This window comes from Rhinatrema bivittatum, chromosome 2 (assembly GCF_901001135.1).
Source record: "Rhinatrema bivittatum chromosome 2, aRhiBiv1.1, whole genome shotgun sequence".
Classification (NCBI taxonomy): domain Eukaryota; kingdom Metazoa; phylum Chordata; class Amphibia; order Gymnophiona; family Rhinatrematidae; genus Rhinatrema; species Rhinatrema bivittatum.
Window position 1 is genome coordinate 808691500 of NC_042616.1, and position 23071 is coordinate 808714570.

Below are 23071 nucleotides of genomic sequence, written 5' to 3' on the forward strand. Positions count from 1 at the left end.
ACCCCTGGAATTGGGGGGAGGGTGACCGGCCCACCGGTAAGCTCTCCCCCAGCCTCAAGGACCGTCTAGTCCGGGAACTGCAGATGGCACTGCCCTCTGTGCCTGCCCCACACTAAGCTCCAAACCGCGCTGCGCCAAGATAACCACCAAAACAGACAGACAGAAGGGAGAAAGGGAAGAAACTAATTGATCTTGTCCCTCTGTTTCTTTTTCTTTTTTCCCCAGTACCAATAAACTGACCAGGCCAGGACTGCAGGTTATGCCTCTCAATCTGCTGGAGTCAGAGAATATACTGAAGGATCGCAGGTGGCACACCGGTATATCTAGGGGGTGCTTTCAGTTTTCTCTCTGACTCCATCTGCTGGAGGGGAGGCATAACCCAGCTGTCTGGACTGATCCTGGTACGTACAGGGAACATAAAAACATATATAAGCACATACAAAAGCAATCGTGACATGTGCAAATACTGCAGGTTATAAAAGCTGACCACAAAAATTATGTAAACATTTAAAAAACAGTGTGCGACATGTGAATAAATTATAAGGCATATAAACAAGCATAAATAACACGATCAATTAGCATACTGTTTAGTGAAAAGGCTCTGTGGCAAAGGAAAGTGTATGAGGTCATGGACTGTTTGTCAAAGCTTAAGAAAAAGAAAACCACTGGGAGATGAATCAATTTTTTTTTTTTTTTTTAGAGGTAATCATCAATAAAAATGCTGGGGGGGGGGGGGGATTATTTTTGCTGTTTGGTGTCACCATTGTTTTCAATCGATCCCTTCATATCTCTAACTTTTTTGGTTTGTTACCAGTTGACTCCCTGGGCCTCTGTCCTTCCTGACGCAGCCCACGTGCAAAACAGTCTGTGTCGGGGAACCGAAACTCTTCCTCAACCACTCATGAATAAAGATGGAAATATTTATTCTAATACTTCTTCTCACTTCATTTTTGAGTAAATCTACACAAGGATCCGCAAAAACTCTTTAGCGCTATACCATTGTTATTGTGGAAGATACATTGACATCTTGGTAGTCTGGCGAGGTACCCAGGGTGAGTTTGGTTCCTTTATGGATTGACCAAATAGTTTGGATATTAATCTACAATGTACCCACTCTTTCAGTTCCAACAGAGTCTCATATTTGGACATTAAGATCTCCTTCAGCTCTGAAGGTTTTTGTTTTTCCGTCTTTAAGAAACCTACAGATCGCAACATGTTTCACTATTGCAGTTGTCACCCACAACACCTATGTGATATCTTGCCAGCAGGATAATTTCTCAGAATACATAGGTTGTGCTCAGATCTTATTGATTTTAAGGCACACACCAAGGATATGAGTTTGTGTTCTCAGACGCAGATATCCCCCATCTGTCATGCAGTGTGCCTATAAGAGCTAGATTGGTTAATATAGATTGGCTTTTACTACCTCACACACGTGAATCTGTTTCTAACACTATGTGTTTTACCTTATTCTCCACACATTTACAAGGTCCAATGAATTATTAGGCGAAACTGGGGAGTTTTGGGTTTGCATCCCCTTTTTCAAGAGAAGCCGGTATTTGCTTTGAGATGGGGCAGTAATATAAGACATGGTAGGTAGTTCGGAATTTGTCAGTGCCAAGAGATCGATCAATCTTGTGGCAACTGCTCCGTGTGTGCGCAATCTTTTAACGGTCAATTTACCTTTGGAATGTCTCATTTTACATTAAAATCTGAAACAGTGTACCTCCTATATTGTCTATATTATGCAGTGCACTTGTTAAATCTATACAGGTAAAATGATGCGTCCAGTTTGCACCTGAATGATTGAGCACTGCAGCACTATCAAACTTCATCATTCGGAGGCTCCATTGGTAGCTCATTTTATGGAAAAGTGACACTTTCCAAACAGCAAAAGGAAAATCAGTGAAACTGTAAAGGTTAGTTCCCAAGGTGGGAGATCTTGATTCTACTTTCATGCGCAAAGAGCAGTGGTGGATCCACCGGTTGGGTACAGTCCATCCACAGACCTCAATAAGGAAGTCCAATGGAAGAAATGTTAGCCTTTCCAGTTCTCTTGTTTCCCCCCACATCCGCAGAATTGGGAATGGCCTTTTTACCATGCCGGAGATTTTCTTCTGAGGAAAAGTTCTCTCATGTCTGATTTTTGTGTCAGTTCTTGCTCTACTTTTCCCCCTCTCCTTTCTGATTAGTTGGAGAGGTTCAACGGTTTTACCTTTAAACAATGAGCTTTGTTCGAGAAGTTGAGCATTTCCTCACTATTACACTGATTTATAGCCCGAGAACATTTCAAAGTGGGTCCTTTTTGTAATTACACTTTGTGAATTATAAATGTTTTGCTTGTTCTTTTCTTCTTCACAGAAATTGTAATATTATCAAGCAGTATAGCTGATCCTGTACATTAGGTGTGGCAACTAAAAATCAATTTGCAAGTTTCACTTAAGTGTTCACACTGATGTAGCTGTTTACATCCTTTTCTCCTCAAGTTATATTTTGTTCTGAATTGATGGCTAGTCATGTTCGAAAAATGTAGGGTTTTTTTAAAATTCAATCTTGTCACATGCTGAATATTGCAACAAATCTGTATGTGACTTGGTCTACAATATTCAAGTTATTACATCAGCAGATTTATTTATTTGATGCTTTTTTATATCTGCATTCATGACAATGTCATATGTGTTTACAGGAAACTGGGGTACAATAACCTTAAAACATTAACATAGTAAAGAAGCAAAAAAGTTACAATAAAACAGGGGGTGAAGAACTGGAGGAAGAAGACGACAGCGCATAGGTAACTCAAATATGAGGACAGTTATTTGAATGAAGAACTGAAGAACATTGTGAAACCAGGAAACTGGGCACCTGAATGGCAGATGAAATTTAATGTGAACAGGGCAAAGTGATGCACATGGGGTTATTTTTGCTTAACTACAGGTACACAATGCCAGGCTCTGTATGGGGGCGTTACCATTCAGGAAAAGAACACTGGACAACATATTGAAATCCTCAGCTCAGCGTGTGGCAGCAGTCAAATAAAAATATTGGGAATGATCCTAAAAGGAATGGAGAACAAAGCTTTCCTTTATTTATCCATTCTACCCCACTCATGATTTTATACACTTCTGTCATGTCCCCTTAAATCATCTCCCTTTCCATTCCCTTTATCATTTTTGCTCCTTCTCTGCACTTTTTCTAGTTCGACTATGCTTTCTGGATGGGCAGAGGAGCAAAACTGCACACAATGCAGTTTCACCATGAATTGATGCAGAGGAAATAGATTTTCTGTTACTATATATTTTTTTATTTTAATGATTTTATATGCAGACATCCGTTTGCACATCGCATCGGTTTACACATAACTTAAAACCAGGTATATAGTAGGCAAAGCCTTTACAATGAACAGAATGAACAGTCAATAAGGATATATCCATAAAACCAAATGCTTTAACAGATAACTTCAATTAGGGGTATTTAACATTTGGGGATGTGGATAAAATTACTATTGGAGGGCTATGTACAGAGCTCAAAAGATAGGTTCTTTACAATTACTGATTCTGGAATTGAGAATGAGATTAGGGGAGAAAGGGAGGTCAGACAATTGAGGGGAGGTATTTTTAACAGTAAGTAACGGAGGGGGAAGAGTTAGCATGAGAGGATAACCCTTTCAAAGACTAAAACAGGACACTCCATGAAATTAACCAATAGCAGATTTAAAAAAAAAAAAATAGTAGAAAGTACTTTTTTACTCCTTGCACAATCAAGCTGTGGAATCTGTTGCCAAAGGATGTGACCAAACCAGCTAGTATAGGATGTAAAAGATGTTTGGACAAGTTCTGGAGGAAGTCCATAAAATGTTACTAGCCAGGTAGACAAATTCAATTGAGCTTGGTCTGACCCAGCATGGCATTTTTTATTTTATTTACCAGTACTAAAATCAACCATTTATCAAGACAAACTACTAAGAAATGTAATTTATTTTGAATTGAAATACAACACATATATCCTTTTTATATTTTTAGAAAGTCCTTGGTTTTCCAATGCTGAAAATGTCCTCATCAGCAGTCTATCATACTATTAGACTGGCCAATGCAGAGGGGTGCATTCAGCTGAACACATTTTTACCTACACCTGAGCATAAATCTTGCTGCCAATGCACGGAGTTTTACACATAAAATGTGCAGGTAAACTGTGCATTTGTCTTAGCATCCTCACATGGAAATATCATGCAGAAGACATTAGCTATTCCCTCTCAATACTGAGCAATGTGCTGGAATAATTCCCATTTCCTAGCACTAGAAATCATACTCCAGGTCAGATGTGGATAAAAGTTTCCAGCACCAGAGGAATGGAGTTGCATCAGCCTGAGTTCATAGCTGAAACTGTTTAGGCTGAGGGCTGCAAATCTTCCAACTGGGCTGCTGTTGCTTTAAAAGGTCCCCTCTATGGCCCATAAGCAGGAAGTTCCCCACCAGCTCTGACTTAACAGCAGCTCCAGTTCCCTTTACCTGGGTTCAGCCTGATTGGCTAGAGGGGAGCACAGTAGCTGCAACCTTTCCCCAGCGTTGTATGAAAGCCTACTGTCCCCCTTCCGAATTAAAATATGGGTTCAGCCGGTGCAGAACGCACATTTTAAATGGGTATCTGCACATTTTAACTCCCTATGCATTAGCATAATTTTAGCTTATTGCATTGGGAGTTAAAATTTTTTTACTTGTGCATAGCTTATTGCATCAACCGGAGAAGTGTGCGCATATACTGGACACAAAAAGGATTAGAACAAAGTTTGAAACTTGTGAACAGTAGCACCAGTCATCACGGCTTCTATGAATTGAAATCAAATCCCTCTGACAAGTAAGAACACCAGCAAAAGCAAGCTTCCAAAAACATATCCAGGTCTTTGTAACTGGTGCATAGCTAGCCTCTTATGCATTTCCAAGAAGCTTTTTAATGATGAATTTGTCTAAAGGGGCATCACTCCATCCAAGAATTATATCAAAATCTTTAAGCGATCTTTGAGAAATCAAACACTGCTTTCTCTGTCCACCTTAACTTCCTTTCAGAACTGCAGAGAAGGGGAGGTGCTCTGTCTGCTCCAGTCTCAGTCTCACGCCCCTCCTGCTCCCTCTAGGCTACTTAGGAGGGACGGGGCTGGAAGAGAGAGGAAGCCGAGACTGAAGACAGGGCCCTTCGTAAGATTCAGGTTTGTTGACCGCGCAGCAAGTTGTAAACGATGCGGCAACGAGTTAATTATGCAATTTTTTTCAGCAGGCAGCAGACTGGCAGAAGCTTGGGAGCACTGCCTATAGCTTTTTTTTTTTTTTTTGGGGGGGGGGGGGTTTACATAAATGTGAAGTCACCCTCCCCACCACAGCCAGCTCCCGCAGTGGGAGGAATTACAACTAATGATTTGTTTGAGCCTAAACCCAAACAGAAGAGGCTGCAAAAGGATAAAACACTGAATGAAGGCAGGTATCCCTCCTACTCTTTCACCACGGCTTCCCACGCTCGTGCCACCGCTTTCTTTGATTTTTTTTTTTTATGGCGTTTTTTTTTTTTCTTTTTCGCCTCAACCAGGAGGCTGCACGGCGCAGCCTTCATCATCTCGACGTTACCGCCTTTATCTTGGATACCATGGCCGCACCGGCCCTGCAGGCTCGCCCCACCCTACCGTGGTACACCGCACAGGAAAAGCGAGGCAACTCACTCAGTCGGACGGCCCGGGCTCGTGGCACAACGGCTGCAACGGAACACGACTCACACACCGCAAGCTGGGCAACGGAAAGAGAGGCAGCGAGCACGCGCGGAAACGGAAAGCCACAGGGACCTACCACTACGGAGCGCCAAGCAGGGGTGGAGAAATATTCTACTTCCCAAACGCTAAACCCCTCTCTCGGCTAAAGCCTGTGGTAACGAAGCGGTCAGCGTTTGTCGTCCATTCTGAATTGAAAGTTTTTCATATTTTTTAAAACCAACTATTGCAAATAGCTTTTTCTGCCTTTGTTTTCTTGTTCGTTCCCGGCGTCCCCTCTAGGACAGGGATGGGGCATTCCACAGGTAGCAGCAAAGCGAAAAAAAAACCTGGCGGGGGTGGATCAATGAAAGCCAAGTGCGCATGACCGGAGTACACGCGCAGCAGGAGAGCGAGAGAAAGGGCAGAGGTAATGGGAGGGGGGGGGCGCAAGCGCAGAACGCCTAGCTCGCTGCTCGCGCATGGGTACGGGGAGCGCATGCGCGGAACCTTTAGCGAGCGCGAGCGGAGGAGGAAGGAGGTGCGCATGCGCGGAGCGTCTCGGTCCGCCCCGGTTTTGAAGTCCTGGGTGAGAGAGCGGAAAGGAGACAAAAGGGGAGCGAGCGACGGTGACACCTACCCCTCCCCTCCCCCACTCACACCCCCCCTTCCCCTTGGCGCGCTTTCATCACTCCCTCGGTATAACGCGCTGCTCCTCTCATCTCCCCGGATACAGAGCCGCGGAGCCAGGAGACAAGGTGGGGGAGGGAGAGGGGGCCTGGCTTGTCTCCCTCTGCCTGGTGCCCAGGCCTGGGTGCGGGAAAGGATGTACAGCAGGCGGCTTTGACATAAGGCTGTGTGAGGAGAACTTTCTCTGTCTTATTTTTGGTTTGAGGACGGCAGGATTTATATATATTTTTTTAATTACTGTTCTCCTTTCTGTCATGGCATGTGAAAGCGGGCAAGTGCTGAATGCCACACTGACTGATGCAGACTGCATGCCCACTGCGCTGACCGACTCAGAGTGTATGCCCACCATGGTGAAGATGGCCTTCCGCAAAGCATACACCATCAAGGACAAGCTCCAGGCCATCGAAAGGGTAAAGAACGGTGAGAGGCAGGCCAGCGTATGCCGGGACTTTGGAGTGCCTGGTGGCACCCTCAGAGGCTGGTTGAAGGATGAACAGAAGCTGAGGTGGTTCCTGGACCAGCTGGGTGGAGATGTTGGCACACAGCGTAAGAAGATGCGCCTTGCTAATGAGGAAGAGATTGATCGGGCGGTATACACGTGGTTCATCAGCCTTCGCCAGCAAGGCATTCCGTTGTCTGGCCCTATCATCCAAGCACAGGCAGAAGCATTTGCCAAGCAGATTTACGGAGAGGAGTGCACTTTTAAGGCTAGTCATGGCTGGTTCTGGCGTTGGCAAAAAAGACATGGAATATCCAGCCAGCGGATTTATGGAGAGGCAGAGGCAAGACCAACCGAGATTGAGCCTTTTATTGTCTTCCCAGAGCAACCCAAAATTCCAGTGAGTGATGGAGGGTATGGTGATGAGCAGATATATAATGCAAACATTACTGGACTTTACTGGAAACTGTTACCCGATCAGATTCAGGAAATACGGCATGCAAAGCTGATGGATGGATTCAAGAAAGTGAAAGACCGGGTCACTGTGTTGCTAGTTGCCAACCTCACTGGTAGCCACAAGCTTAAGCCTCTGGTGGTGGGAAAATTGCAGGACCCATCCAGTCTCCGACATCATAACCAGGACAAATTTCCTGCTGCATACAGGTATAGCAGAAATGCTTGGATGACTTTTGAACTACTAAGAGAGTGGTTCTTTGAGGAGTTTGTCCCAGGGGTTAAACGTTACCTAAGGAGGTGTTGTCTCCAGCAAAAAGCTGTTCTACTTGTCAACCAATGTCCGGCACAGCCAATTGACGAGGAGCTACAGACACCTGATGGTAACATTCGTGTTTTGTTCCTCTCAAGAAACAAAATCCCTTCCATGGATCACAGTGTCATTTCTTCCTTCAAACAGCTTTACAAGCGGGAGCTTCTGAAACTAGTTGTGTCCTGTGATAGCTCCCCTGGTGACTTTCTCAAGTCCTTCATGCTGAAGGACATGATCTATCTTGCAGGCCAGTCTTGGAACATGATCCAAGCAGGAAGCATTGAGAAATGCTGGTTATTTGGTTTGAGGGCTGCTTTTGAGTCTAGCACTGCTGCAGAGACAGATGGAGAAGAGTACAGCAAAGTGTTTTCTGATCTGACCAACCTGGCCGCACTGGCTTACAAACGCATGCCTCTTGAGGATGTAGCCGAATGGGTGCACTTGGACGATTCAATTCCTGTCGTGGAGGAACTAGCACAGGAAAGAACAGAATCCATAATGAGCACATCCAGTGCTGTGGAGACACTGGGCGATGACGAGAGCAGCGAGCATGAGATGGAAGATGATTCGGTGCCATCGGCAAGTGAGGCCATTAAAGGTCTGGAAACTGCACTTCGCTGGCTGGAGACTCAGGATCCCCGTGAAGTGGGGCCACTGAAATTAGTGCAACTTCGCTCCCTTATATCCACAGCACAGCGACTGAAACTGGCAAGCCAAGCACCAAGTCACTCTCCATACTCTTTACTCCCAGTTATAGCATCTAAGGAGGATCCAGTACAATAGCTATGTGTTCTGTGACCTTCTTTGTAATCATACGTTTACATGCTAACAATGGCGTGGTATATGGACCGACAGCAAAGAGACGAAGAAATGCTTTTTTGCTGTGGGTTGAACCAGTTCAGTTGGGATATTTAGCAGAGTATTTTACTGAAAACTGAAGTGTTACTAAATGAAGAAGGACTCCCTTTTTTTAAGAAAACAAAATTGCAAGGCATGGAATTAATAGTAGCAAATAGGCTGCAGCCAAAAAAATGTTGTTTCATCAACATATGGGTAGCAAATTTGTGCTGTTAGTACTGCTGTCTGTTCTCTTTCAGGACTCCAAAGTTGCTCCCATATAAAACCCAACTGCTGTGGTGTTAAGACAAAAAAAAAACAACAACAAATAGGAAATTGTAATGCTGAAATTATTTTAGAAGGGTTAACAATTGATGTCATTTCTCTTTGTCAAATGGTTTCTCCTCCATTCAATAACTAATTTCAAAGAAAACCTGACAGTGGAGACTTCACAAATTGCAGCCACTGCAAGTCTGGGAGAGCAGAAAAGAGTCAAAGGGAGGAAATATTGTAGCCTTGATCTTGTTTAAAATGGAACTATTTACAGTGGATTTTTATATTTATGTTTCTAACATTTAATTATTTTAAAATGTTGGAGTTCCTTTTGCACAGGAAGCATATTTGTGGACTGGGTGGGGGAAGGAGGAGAAAAGGAGCAGATGAAAAGGGGAGCAAAAGTAGGGAATGCCAGCCCTAACGCCATGGTGACAGGAGGGATTTTTTATTTCTTTCCCATTTGTCCCATCCCCATCTCAAAGCACTTGGTTCTTGGCACGCTACAGGCCTGGGATGCATGAACGATAGTTGGGAAGCTAGAGCTGAAATGGGAGATTGTGCTGGCACAGAGCTGAGCTGGCCTTGCTTGCTGTAGTACTTTCAGAGGTGCTAGGGTGGCGCTGCATTTTCTAACCAGCTGCAATCAGCAGCAGTCTCCCTCTGTTAAAAGCACTAACCCTGGGACAGGGGTTTATTCCATCGGGTTGTCAGAATAACCTTGAAATTGCAGCTGTTAAAAGTAATTGAATTTGAAAAGCGAGAGTAAATTTTCTGTCCTCTTGTTACTTGTCTTCTTTTAATTGGTCACGTCACGCCACTTTCACTCTCATGAATATACTACTGAGTGGGGGAAAAAAAAGTAAGATTTTATGAAAAACAAGCAATTCAGGGGTTTTTTTTTTGTTTTGTTTTAATTAAAATTGAATTAAGACCTGCATTATAGAGGGCCTTCTAACTTTGTTGTGGCGAGCCAAGGCTTCCATCAAACATTGAACCAGCAGAATTCAGTCCAGTGGGGTTTGCCTTTGTAGGATAATTGGTTTTCTCTGTTTTCTGTATGTTTGTTTTAACTGTACCCATAGAGTTAACATCGAGTTTCCTTTATAGGTTTTATCTTATATTCCATGATTTCAAACTGAAGAGATTATTGCCTTATGATCTATGCCGTCCCTTCCCAGGCCTAGAAACCCTGTGGTGGGTTGTTTATTTGGTTTAGCAAATTAGCAGAGATGTTATTTAGATTCTAACTTAGAAAAGCCTTGTCAGGGCCAGGGAAGAAAATAGCAGAAATACAGGAGGGAAGGGGGGAGCCAAATTATGGTGTAATACACCCATGGATCATCAAGTCATTTCCCACTGCTCTCACCAATCAGTTTCTGAGCAGAATAGGATGTGTTGTGAACGTCATTATTATCTTGTTACTTTACATAAGTTTTTCTCATGTCAAATCCAGTTATTCCTCACAGTGGGCATATTGGATCATTTTTGGGCTGTGGCTGCAATTTTCCCAGTTTAAATCTATTATATGTGGAAAGAGAATTGGTTGGTTTCACTGTACAAACACATTTTTTATGGGGGTTTTTTTTTAATTACTCCAGGGATGGCTTATCACATAAGCCCTACCACTGTGGGTTTTGTTGCTGCACTAAAAAAAACCCAGTTTTTTTAATCAGTTTAACACTTGTATAACAGGTTTGAGATTGAAAAGATTCTAGAGATTGCAGGATGGGAAATGTTCTTATTAATGGTGCTTAAATAGTATCTCACCTCAGGAATCTAAAAGATGCCACCAGCTAGAGGCTAGTGTTGAGAAAAAGCCTTTCCGTTAAAAAGATTAACATTAAACATCTGGTTTTGGTGGCTTAAGATTGCCATGGAGATCCCTGTTGGTTAACGTCGGGCATCTCCGAGGCTAGTAGTGGCTACTACAGTGGCCAGCCGGGAAGCTCCTTGGCCACGTAACATTCCTTCATGCTTACAATAATGGAAAAGACTGGAGAGAAAACTGTAGCCGAAGGAAGCCTAAATCCAGCTTCTGATTTCCACTGTACAAAATGTTGTTTTGGGCTCTTGTTTCCTTAACAAATAAAGCTGGGCTCGGAAATCAAGTAGTAAAGTCACACTGCTAGTCAGATTCCTCAGAAAATCAATTTGCATGTTTTGTTGCTCTTTTGCTCTGTTTTTTGTCTTATTCCTCCATCTCCTTTTTTTTTTTTTCTCTCTGTTTCAGTCCTTGTATTTTTACACTTTTTTGAATAAAAGGTGTGCACTTTTTATGATGGCCACGCGGTTGCCTTTGTAAATATGCTCTTTCCTGTGGTGGTCTGTTCATGACATGCTGCTGACATGGGGCCATCAGGCCTGCTCGAGGGTTTGGTGAGATTCAGCACAGCACTCGTCTCCGTTCCCATCTGCTCATAACAGCATCTTCAAAAACTCAAATGAAAAGGGAAAGCACCTTAATAGTGGTTTTGTTTTACCTGCAAACTAAATAGTGTAATTTTACTTTGGGGTTTTTTTTATTTAAATCCATATGCTAATGCTTCTGTTTCTGCAACTGTTTCATTAAGAACATCAGAAGTGCTCTGCTGGGTCCAAGCAAGGTCCATCCAGCCCAGCATCCTGTCTCGACAGTGGCCAGTCCAGGTCACAAGTACCTGGCAGTTGATCTATTAAAATGGTGCAGTCTCCGCAGCCCTTTGCTTTTCTTCTGCTTTTGTTTTATTAGGCCGTGTGCACGTACAGTGGGGAGGGGGGTGATTTGGAAAACAAGAGATGAATGCATCCAAAATGTTTTAACTGGTCCATACTTTGTTGTAAGGATTTTGAGTTAAATGGGAAAAAAAATAGAAAGTAAGCACACTGGCATGTAGTTGCCATGTTTGTCCTCTTGGCTGTGTAGAAATAAAGATCAGCATAATATAGAACGTAATGGCAGAGAAAAAAAAATGGCCCAGTCAGTCTGCCCAGTTATTCCTGTCCTGTGCCAGCTGCCAGCCAGCATAGGGCATGCCCACCTAAAAGATGGGCAGCGTTTGGTGTACTCCTCATTTGTGGTCCACCCTCTTCGACAGAGGAGCATACAAGATCCCCTCTTATGTCTGACCGCAGAGTTTGGAATTATCTAAATAGCTTGGGGCTACTGGCATAGCTGCTGCCTGAACAGCCCGCTCCCAGGGTCTCCTGCGTAGCCTAGGAAGCCAGAACTTTGAGAAGCAGCCACTTTAGCAGTGGTGGCTATTTAGATCGGGCATCGATGACAGAATTACGCTAAGCTGCTATGTATGGCTGTTTAAGAAAAGCAGACCCTAGGGCGGGAGGGAGTATAAGTAGAAAAAAAAGGCTTTTTGCCCTTCCTTTCTCTCTTAATTAAATTAAAGCAGCCTCCCTGAAACAGAGACACAAATACCCACTCAACGCAAACTTTTTATATTTGGCCCCAGATAATTAGAAAGAGCAGGAAGCTTGGACTCAAGATTAGCCCAGATTATTGGCAGCAGTGGCCAAATGCAGCCCAAAGTAGCAGTGGTAGAGTTGGGTGGTGCTTCCTGCAAGGCATGGGGATAACCTGCACGGAGCAGGAGCGGAGTTGGGATCCATGTGGAAATTTGATCTAATTAGCAAAGCTGCACATACATACAAAGATGCTACTGGTCAGACTGGCTGGGCCATTTTTTGTCTTTCTCTACCGTCATTTATACGTTTGTAACGAGTGTGGAAGGGCTGTGTGCCCTTCATCATGTCGGTGCAGAACAAGCTCTCCATGATTTGCCCGAATATGCAAGTAAATTTAAGGGCTGCATTATTTATTTGTTTAAAACCTTTTCTATACCCTCATTTAGTAGTATACCATCACAACGGTTTACAGATAGGCACATAAATAAGTCTGGTTAGGATTATAAATTAGCTAGTAGGTGCCAATAAAGTTTCGGTTACATGACTCAAATAATATACGCTATTTGGATTACAAGGGTGGTGGTTCCTTCTCAAAGCTGTAACGAGTTCTAAAGTAAAAGGATGAGGGTCAGGGAGAGATGACAATGTGTTTGCACAGAGGCAAACAGCGGGAGGACTGTGCCTGGTAACGAGTGAGGAAAGCGGTGTGCCTGTTAAGTCTCTCTGTGTTTGTTTCAAAGCGTTCGACCACTTTAATTTCAAGCGCGTTCCGTTCTTAGTCTCCTGATCCTGTGGGGGGAACACTGGTTCCCCCCACAGGATCAGGAGACTAAGTGTTCCTGTGGGGGGAACACTTAGTCTCAGGGAGATGAGCCTAGGAATATAACCTTTTTATGTGCATGATTCAGTCAGTACGTTTGGGTCAGACCATGTGGTTTGGCTGTTATGGATGCAGGAGCTGAGAAGATACCTCGCTCTGGCAGTTGGTTTTCTGCATACAGGTGTTTGTGGGGGGAACAGGAAAGCGTGACGAGGGATGCCGCATGGGTGAAACGGGTCACGACTGAAAGACAAGAATGAACCCTCCCCGAACCCAGCACAGAGCGGAACCAGGTGAGACTCCTGTGGGGGGAACACTGGTCCCCCCACAGGGACCAGTGTTCCCCCCACAGGAACACTGTGGGGGGAACACTGGTCCCCCCACAGTGTTCCTGTGGGGGGACCAGTGTTCCCCCCACAGGAGTCTCACCTGGTTCCGCTCTGTGCTGGGTTCGGGGAGGGTTCATTCTTGTCTTTGTCGTGACCCGTTTCACCCATGCGGCATCCCTCGTCACGCTTTCCTGTATTAATGGAGGAGCATCGTCTGGTTGAAGGACGGAATGTATTAAAAGAGCTGGAAACTTTTCCAAAAGGCTCTTCCTGAAAATGTTGCCAATAGCCTGGTAATATTTAATGGTCTAGTACAGCATCCATTCCAGAATTCAGATTCAATAGGAAAGAAATGTTTTTTTGGACAACACTGGGCATTTACAAACACCTGTATGCAGAAAACCAACTGCCAGAGCGAGGTATCTTCTCAGCTCCTGCATCCATAACAGCCAAACCACATGGTCTGACCCAAACGTACTGACTGAATCATGCACATAAAAAGGTTATATTCCTAGGCTCATCTCCCTGAAAACTGCATCTTTAATCAAACCCGTCAGCGAGTATCAACCGCAATACAAAGAGAAAAACTACAGAGCGGGGGCCCCCTCCGCATACAATTGAAAGCTAAAAATACTAAGAAAATGATACAAAATCTACAGCCACTGCTACTGAAGAATCACTCCCTGTTCCTCCAGTGGCACAAGGGAAACAGAGGAGTTCAATATATTTATAAACGAGTGGGAGAAATTGCAGGAAGACCTTGCGAGACTGGGAGCGTGGACACCCTACTACTACTTAACATTTCTATAGCACTGCTCGAGGTACACAGCGCTGTACAAATAACATACAAGAGACGTTCCCTGCTCAATAGAGCTTGAAATCTAATCAAGACAAACATACAGGTCAACACGCAATTGTTAAAATTAGCTAATGAGGCTGATGGCAAATGGCAGATGAAATTTAAGGTGGACAAGTGCAAAGTAATGCACATGGGGAAAAGTAACTCACTCTGTACTTACACAAAGTTAAGATCCCTATTAGGACTGACAAAAAGGATCTCAGCGTTGTCAGAGACAATACTTTTAAATCCTTGGCTCAGTCTGCAGCAGCATTCAGAAAAGCAAACAATGTTAGGAATCATTAGGAAAGGAATGGAGAGTATCATAATGCTATCCTCCTAGGCTTACCAAAAAGTACTCTACAACCGCTACAGTTATTACAAAATGCTGCTGCACGCATCCTTACCAATACTCACCGTCATGACCACATCACTCCCGTCCTCCAATCATTACACTGGCTCCCTGTAACCTCCAGGATAGTATATAAAGTACTCACGCTCATACACAAAGCCATTCATAACCATGACATGCAATGGTTCCCAGAACATCTCCTGCTTCACACTCCGACCAGACCCACAAGAACGCCTCACCAGGCCAAACTCCAGACTCCCTCTCCTAAGCTCATGAAACACACCTCCTTTAGAGAGCGATCATTCGCTCTCTAAAGGAGGTGTGTTTCATGCATTTTATTGTGTTTCATGCATTTTATGTGTTTCATGCATTTTATTCCAGTGGGCAGGCACTGCCCACTGGAATAAAATGCCTTCCCAACTTCGCCAGGAACCTTGCCACAAAAAATTCAAGCACAATCTTAAAACATGGCTGTTCAAACTAGCGTACCCGGATTAACGAATTGACTCCCTCCAAAGATGCGACATGACCTCCCGACTGCCTCTTGCCCTTTCTACTTACTCTCCCCGCCTTCCACCCACTGTGAATATACTCCCCCTTCCCCTCCCCTATTACTTTCCCCTGCTAATTATTCTGATTGCATTGATGAACGCCCTTGTAAAAACTAGCATGTACATATGTATATAATTCTCGTACTATCTACTCCTGTCCCTGTTTACCCCGTCCCTGTTAAAAAATGTTATTATTGTAAAGCTTGTTGCTCAGTTATGTTACATTGTGAACCGAGGTGATGTTTTGCAAACGTGCCTCGGTATATAAAAAACCCGTAAATAAAAAAAAATAAATAAATAAAATAATATCTCTATATCGCTTCATGGTGACACTGCACCTAGAGTACTGTGTGCAATTCTGGTTGTCATATCGCAAAAAAGATACAGCTGAACTGGAAAAGGTACAGAGAAGAGCAACCAAAATGATAAAGGGGATGGAACAGCTCCCTATAAGGAAAGACTAAAGAGGTTAGGGCTGATCAACTTGGAGAAGAAATGGCTTGGGGGGGTATGATAGAGGACTATAAAATCATGAGATAAATACAACAGGTTAATGTGAATTGGTTATTTATCAAAAAACACAAAAAGGGGGCACTCCATGAAGTCAGTATGTAGCACATTTAAAACTAATCGGAGAAAATTATTTTTCACTCAGTGCAAAATTAAGCTCTGGAATTTGTTGCCAGAGGATTTGGTTAGTGAAGTTAGTGTAGCTGGGTTAAAAAAAAGTTTGGATAAGTTCCTGGAGAAGTCCATAAACTGCTATTAATCCAGTTGACTTGGGGAACAGCCACTGCTTATTACCAGCATCAGTAGCATGGGAGATATTTAATGTTTGGGTGGTTGCCAGGTATTTGTAACCTGGATTTGGCCACTTTTGGAAACAGGATACTGGGCTTGATTGACCTCGGTCTGACCCATTTCTTATGATCTCAGGTCCAGTTCTAGCTTTCCAACAGCTATCTATTTTGAAACAAAAATTTGTAAGAAGCAAATTTCAAACACTCAAATAAAGAAGATACTAGCCCAAAATCCTGTACGATAACACGCTGCAAACACATTAAGAACGGAACGCTCTTGAAATTAAAGTGGTCGAACACTTTGAAAGAAACACAGAGAGACTTAACAGGCACACCGGTTTCCTCACTCGTTACCAGACCCAGTCCTTTCTCTCCGATTTCTCACGCCTCTCCCTCTCTCCGCCCCCATCCTTTTACTTCACAACTCTTTACAGCTTTGTAAAAGAAAACCATCGTTATAATGCATCCCCTAATGTTGTGGGTCCGGTCCAGGCGGAGTGTAGGGCTTACCACCCTCTGAGTGGTGCAGGAGAAAGGGAGGGCCGGTCTTCTGCCTAACCAGACCCCTCCCCCGCAGGTTGAGCCCTTAGGTGCCAGGGGGCCAACATGCTGAGTCTGGGGGAAGGCTTGGAAGGGCTGGCAAGGCTGGAATCAAGGCTTGGACAGGAGCAGAGTGCAGGTAAGACTGGGACTGGACCCGGGACAGGAAAAGATGACAACACAGAACATGGAACATGAAGCCCGAAGGTAGCGATACTGGAAGGGCCCGAGGGGCAAGACAGGGAAGGGCCACCGAGGGAAGCAAGGCCTGGTGAGGCAGGAGGCCAGGAATAGACCTAGAAGGTCGCAGAGCAAGGATGGCCAGAAGGTAAGACAAGGCTAAGAGCAGAAGGCCTGGGGGTCGCAAGACTGAGGTCAGAATGCCTGGAGGCTAGAAAAAAAGGGAAGGCGTAACTGGGATCAGAAGTACTGGAGGCCATGAGGCAAAGCAAGCAACGGTCTGAGCAGGCCGCAAACTAAGAGTTGCTAGGGTAATAAGCCAATGGTGACTCCATGCAGAAGTTTGAAGTAAGGGACAGTCGGGATTATGCAGGGCTGGAGTCTGGATGTGGTGCAGGCAGGAAGGAGGAGGTTGGCTATCCTTTAGTGTATGCTCACTGAGGTCCCCTGGTGGAGGGGAGGCTGCAGAGCAGCCAAAACTGTAACACTTAAATTTACTTATTTATTTGGACACCATCATCATAAGAACATAAGACATGCCATGCTAAGTCAGACCAAAGTCTATTGAGATCCCAGCTTCCTGCCTCTGACAGTAGCCAATTTGGGTGACAAGTACCTGACAAAACCCCCAAAATAGATCTTTTTCTCGTTACTCACACCCAGACATAGCAATAGCTTTCTGTGGTTTACCTGGCTAATGATATGTTATGGACTTTTCCTCCAGGAACTTGTCCGAACCTTTTAAACCCTGCTATGCTACTTGCCTTGATCACGTCCTCTGGCAACAGATCCCACAGCTGAGTGAAAAAGTATTTTCTACGATTTGCTTTAAATCTGCTCATTGTTAGTATCATGGAGCGTCCCCTTGTTTTAGTATTATTTGAAAGGGTAAATGACCATTTCCTATTTATCCATTCCACCCCACTCATGTTTTTATAAAAATGTCTTATCACGTCCCCTCTCGGCCGTCTCTTTTCCCAGCTGAGGAGCCCGAGCCGGCTTAGCCTCTCATCACTGGAGAGATGATTCATCCCCTTTGTCGTTTGTCATCCTCCTCTGCACCTTTTCTTGTTCCGCTCTGTCTTTCTTGAGATGGGATGACCAGAACTGCCCGCTGCAGGGTGTTCTGCACAGATCTGATGAGAGGAGCACAGCTCTTGCTTAATGTGCATTTACTTAGTGCAATGTAATGGTTTTGCCTGCAGGTCTTTTTTGCCTGTTTTTCTACAGCTTTCAGAAAAGTTATACAGACCATCTCCGTACTGAACTACCCTGAGGACATCTTAATGGTCTGCAGAAACATCTAATCTGTTACTGTACCTATTTGTTTTTTCTTTACTTCTGTGTGCGTAGTTATATGGCACTTCATTTGAGCTAAAACATTTTTTAAAACTTGTGTGTTCAATGTTCCATTCCATTGCACTTAACTTAAATTGGAGAGGGCTACTTTCTCTTTCACTTTACAATCAGGTAGGCTTGGAGGCTGAGGGTGGGCGATGAGCTGGTGCTATAAATAGTAAATAAGAGCAGATAAAAACTAATGGGATCCTCCCATTCTGAGCAATTGTCTTTCTCTCTAGTTCTCTCACACTTTAGGGTAGCTGAATATGTAAATTCCAATACATAAATCAAGTTCCCTCCCCCACATCCCCAACTCTTTTAACCAACCCCCTTAAACCCCGATCCTGCCACTAACCTCTATGTCTCTCCAAATCACAGTCATTATCGGGAGCTGTAACCCTGGCTCCTCCTTGCAAGTTTCCCCCAGTCTTGGAATCCTGCAATTGATGCTACAAGATGATAAGGCATGGGCTACAATTTAACAGTAGGATAAATACTAAAACAGTAGTACAGCACTGGTTCAGCTCTGTTGTGGTACTGCGCTGTCTAGGAGTAGTGACAGGTGTCCGTCTGGGGGAAGGAGCTCTGAGGAAGGCCCTGATAGTAAGTACCTGGTTCGGCCTTCTTCTCTGGTTTTGATTTCCTCACTGTGTTTCTGTTTCCCTGCTGGGTCCAGAAGGTAATGGCTTTCAGGCTGTCGCTGTCAGAGCTTAGGGGAAGCGCACGGACAGCAGTTTCAGGGAAGATGGGGCTCGGTGTCCCAGTAGTTGCTGCACACTAGAGGAGGCCAAATTGAGGGACAGAAGTGGCAATAAAATCTCAGTGATGTGTGAGCATGGAAGTAGCAGGCACCCACGGAAAAGAAGCCTCTGCAGCAAAAGTTACTCCTGGGTCAGCGCTGCTGCTGCCAGGCAGTGTGTGAAGAGAAGGAAAGAGTGGGGGGAGGGGAGTGTGCCATGTACACTTCACCTTCCAGCCACCTTCCTACCTCCACTTCTCCAGGGGGCAGATGCTGGGGAAGGAGAAAGGCAGGGGCCTTTGCTTTCCCCAGCAGGTAAAATCATCAAAAGGACCAGGCATGTCCGCCACCTGCTCATCAAGATCCGAGGAGGGACCCCGCCTCCCAGCCCTCTCGGTGATTTCAAAGGTCCTATGTATCCTTTCTCTCCAAAAGTTTGGGGACTCCTGATCTAGAAGATTTCAGTACAAGTACCAGAAGGAAGCATTTTCTAGAGAATGAAAAAGTCAAGGACCTGAAACTGAAGGTAGGGGAGCTGAAAAGGAACATAAGAGAATGCGTTTTGACCAAGCGTGGTGGAGAGCTGGAACGGACTTCCAGCAGAGGCTATAGGAGCAAAATTCAAGCAACCCTTCAGTGACAGAAACATATAGAAACAGAGAAATGACAGCAGAAAAGGGCCAAATGGTCCATCCAGTCTGCCCAGCAAGCTTATCGTAGTAACTACTGCCATACAAGCCACCTTAATAATTATCAGTTTCCCAGACTGTCAAAGTCAGGGCCCTTGTTGGTTGCTGTTTGAGTCCAATTCCTGTTACCTCTTGCCATTGAAGCAGTCAGCAATGTTGGAGTTGCATCAACAGCATAAAGGCTTATTGGTTAAGGGTAGTAACCGCTGTATCACGTTACTCCCATGCTTATTTGTTTTCCCAGACTGTGCAAGTCAATGTCCTTGTTGGTTACTGTCTGAATCTAATTCCCCTTTTCCTCTTTCCCCTCTGCTGTTGAAGCAGAGAGCCATGATGGAGTTGCAGCAACAGTATGAAGACTTATTGGTTAAGGGTAGCAACTGCCACATCAGCAAGTTACCCCATGCACTCTTTTCTTTATTCCCATCCTCCAGCCTTAAGGGATCCACAGTGTTTATCCAATGCTCCTTTGAAATCTTTCAACATTTTTGTCTTCACCTCCTCCAGAAGGGCATTTCAGGCATCCACCACCCTCTCTGTGAAGAAATATTTCCTGACATTGGCTCTGAGTCGTCCTCCCTGGAGTTTAATTTCATGACCTCTAGTTCTACTGATTTCTTTCCAATGGAAAAGGTTTGTCGTTGATTGTGCATCATTAAAACCTTTCAGGTATATGAAGGTTTGTATCATATCTCCTCTGCACCTCCTGTCCTACAGGGTGTAGATATTTAGGACCTTCAATCTCTACTCATAAGTCATTTGATGGAGACCCACCACCATTTTGGTTGCCCTTCTCTGGACCACCTCCATCCTGTCTCTGTCCCTTTTGAGATACGGTCTCCAGAACTGAACACAGTACTCCAGGTGAGGCCTCACCAAGGACCTATACAAGGGGATTATCACCTCCTTTTTCTTACTGGTTATTCTTCTCTCAGTGCAGCCCAGCATTCTTCTGGCTTTTGCTATCGCCTTGTCACATTGCTTTGCCATCTTTAGATCTCCAGACACTACCACCCCAAGGTCCTTCTCTTGTTCCTTCTCCCATCGCATACAGTTCCTTTGGATTATCGCATCCCAGATGCATGACTCTACACTTCTTGGCATTGAATCCCAGCTGCCATATCTTCATCCACTGTTCAAGCTTCCTTAAATCACGACTCATTCTCTCTACTCCTTACGGCGTGTCTACTCTGTTGCAGATCTTGGTATCATCTGCAAATAGACAAACTTTACCTTCTATCCCTTCCGCAATGTCGCTCACAAAGATATTGAATAGAACCGGTCCCAAAACCAATCCCTGTGGCACTCCACTTAATACAATTTTCTCTTCAGAGCAGGTTCCATTTACCATCACACACTGTCTTCTAACCATCAACCAGTTTGTAATCCATGTCACCACCTTGGCGCTCACTCCCAAGCTTCTCATTTTATTCATGAGTCTTCTATGTCGGACCATATCAAAAGCTTTACTAAAATCCAAGTAAATCACATCGAGCACTCTTCCCTGATCCAATTATTTTAGTTACCCAATAAAAAAAAATCAGATTCATCTGACAGGACCTTTCCTTGGTGAATCCATGCTGTCTCAGATATAGCAACCCAACGGATTGTAGATAGTTCTCTATCCTTTTCTTCAGCAGCGTCTCCATTAATTTTCCCACCAATGAGGTGAGGCTAACCGGCCTGTAGTTTCCAGCCTCCTCTCTGCTCCCACTCTTGTGAAGCGGGACCACCACCGCTCTTCTCCAATCAATCGGCACCACTCCCGTTTCCAAGGATCTATTGAACAGGTCACATAGCATACTCGCCAACACATCTCTGAGTTCCCTCAGTATCCTGGGATGAACCTCATCCAGCCCCATAGCTTTGTCCACTTTCAGGGTTGTAGCTCTCATCCAGTAAGACCCGTGACAGCACAGTAGGTAGGCACACGTGGGCAGTCTGCTGACATATATGTTTCTATCGGGAATTTTTAAAACGTTTTCTGTGCAGCATTGCTCCCTTCAGCATTCTCGGATGATTTTATGCCATCACTGAACACTTTAAAACCAGCCATGGACACAACCCGATGTGTTGCAAGCACACAAGCTAATTTTAAATCAAGCGCGCGTGTTCCCATATGTGTGCGTATCGACACAGAGATACGCAAGAATTTTAAATCATGTACGCACTTATGCACATATGATTTAAAATATGCCCAACACATGTAAGTATGCTCCTAATTTTAATAGGTTATTTACACAAGCCTACTTTGCATATCTCCCATAGGACTTTTCCAGCTTTAACATAAGTAAGCAGATTTTAAAAATTGCATGTGCGAGGGACATTCCCAGTTTTTCCACTTAGTCCACCAGCTTGCCCAGTCAATCTTGAGGCCATCCAGACCCATCTGATTCTTCATCCTGCACATACACACCCCTCCTCCAAGTTGAACAGGACCCCTCACCCTGTTGTGTAAGACCTAAAATGCAAGCTCGGCAGACTCGCTCCTCATCAGGAGCAGTAGTAAAGTTACGTGGCTACGAAGCTGCTGGGCACTCTGGTTTTAAAATAGGGAGTTATGTGCCTAAATGTTGGCCCTGCCCCAGAGATCCCCTGTCTCTTCTCTTTTCCACCCGCCCTTATTTTTGGCACATGCATATAAATCATGGCTTTTAAAATCCACATTGCTCATGCATGGGCCACATACCTGGGCATGTGGGCATTTTTGTGCGAGCAATGCTTTTAAAATTGACCCCCAGAGCGATAAAGAAATAATACAGTTGCAAGCAATTGATTGTTCTTTTCTCTATTAGCTGATAGAGCTTTTATTGAGCAATTTTTTTCTTATTACAAATGTTCTTTATTTTAAATTTCTGGTGGCAGGAGAGAGAGGGGCCATGTTTTTCCAAATCCTTCAGCACAGGGGCCTCATGGCCTGTGTCAGGCTCACCGTTTCCTACTGCCTGAGTTGTGGTTTTAAAGAGAACATTAATTTTTGCTGTCCCTGGTCTGACTGTCGAAGATGGTAAGGCAATGCCAGCTGAGGATCCCTGCCTGCAGTGCAATGTTCCCAAGTCTGGGCAAATATTGCACTTTGCCTTCATCTTTGACATGCATTGTTTGCTGTTTCACCGCTTGACTCTGTCTTCTGCTTCTGTGAGCAGAAGAGCCAGCACACTGTATAAACAAGGCAATGCAGGCATAAAGTTAGACTGATTTTTTTTTAAATATCTAACTTAATAAAAAAAATCTAACATTTTGGAAAGCCTTTTTCATAGCTGCACATTTATAGCTCAAGGGTTTTGCAAACAGCTGTGATTCCTTGAAATCAAATAAGCAATGGAGGAGTTCACAGAACAAAATAAAAAAAAAGAAAAGACAAAATGGCATAGATTAGGAGAGATTATTATCTAGGTTAAAATGAAACAATAAATGTCTGATCTTCCTTTTGCCTGGGTGCCACCAGGGGGACCTCAGTTTTTGTTCTTGCTGCGAATAATCCTGTGTATGAACAGTCAGCATGGGCAGCTGGGTTTTCTTTTGGTAATCTGTTCTTCCTGTAGTACAGTGTTGTTATAACGGGAAAACGTCTTGGCCCCTGCAGTCTCATACGGAAACATATTATCACTGCAGAAACTGCATGCATTCACATCAAAAGCTGCATTCCCACCATCACTGTAGCACTTTTTTTTTTTATTTCTTTAGATTCAGCTCTCACCTTTTCGTTGGTAGCTCAAGGTGAGTTTCATTCAAGTGCTATAAGTATTTTTCTGGTCCC

The 23071-nt window shown here is 44.2% G+C and overlaps 2 protein-coding genes across 6 annotated transcripts in view; one reads left to right on the forward strand and one right to left on the reverse strand.

Annotated features, from left to right (window-relative positions):
- The window catches only part of EEF1D (eukaryotic translation elongation factor 1 delta), a 200331-nt gene extending 194499 nt beyond the window's left edge, over window positions 1-5832 (reverse strand). For both annotated transcript variants that reach the window (XM_029592196.1, XM_029592195.1), the window contains exon 1: window positions 5705-5832. The gene's annotated coding sequence lies outside the window, so the exon portion shown is untranslated. The remainder of the gene's footprint in view (window positions 1-5704) is intronic.
- A 97-nt stretch (window positions 5833-5929) lies between these two features.
- TIGD5 (tigger transposable element derived 5) lies at window positions 5930-11293 on the forward strand. Of its 4 annotated transcripts, none has more exons than XM_029592189.1 (2): window positions 5930-6158; window positions 6687-11293. In XM_029592189.1, exon 2 carries the CDS (start codon window positions 6727-6729, stop codon window positions 8404-8406), a length of 1680 nt encoding a protein of 559 aa, XP_029448049.1. In that variant the 5' UTR covers window positions 5930-6158; window positions 6687-6726; the 3' UTR covers window positions 8407-11293. The 4 variants fall into 4 exon arrangements, with proteins under 4 accessions (XP_029448049.1, XP_029448052.1, XP_029448050.1 ...); XM_029592192.1 differs by lacking the exon at window positions 5930-6158 and adding an exon at window positions 6260-6317; XM_029592190.1 differs by lacking the exon at window positions 5930-6158 and adding an exon at window positions 6324-6586.
- The last annotated feature ends 11778 nt before the right edge of the window (window positions 11294-23071 follow it).

Excerpts from the sequence above, each read along its gene's own strand:
- TIGD5 (XM_029592188.1), top strand. The coding sequence starts at position 6,673 with ATGGCATGTGAAAGCGGGCAAGTGCTGAATGCCACACTGACTGATGCA.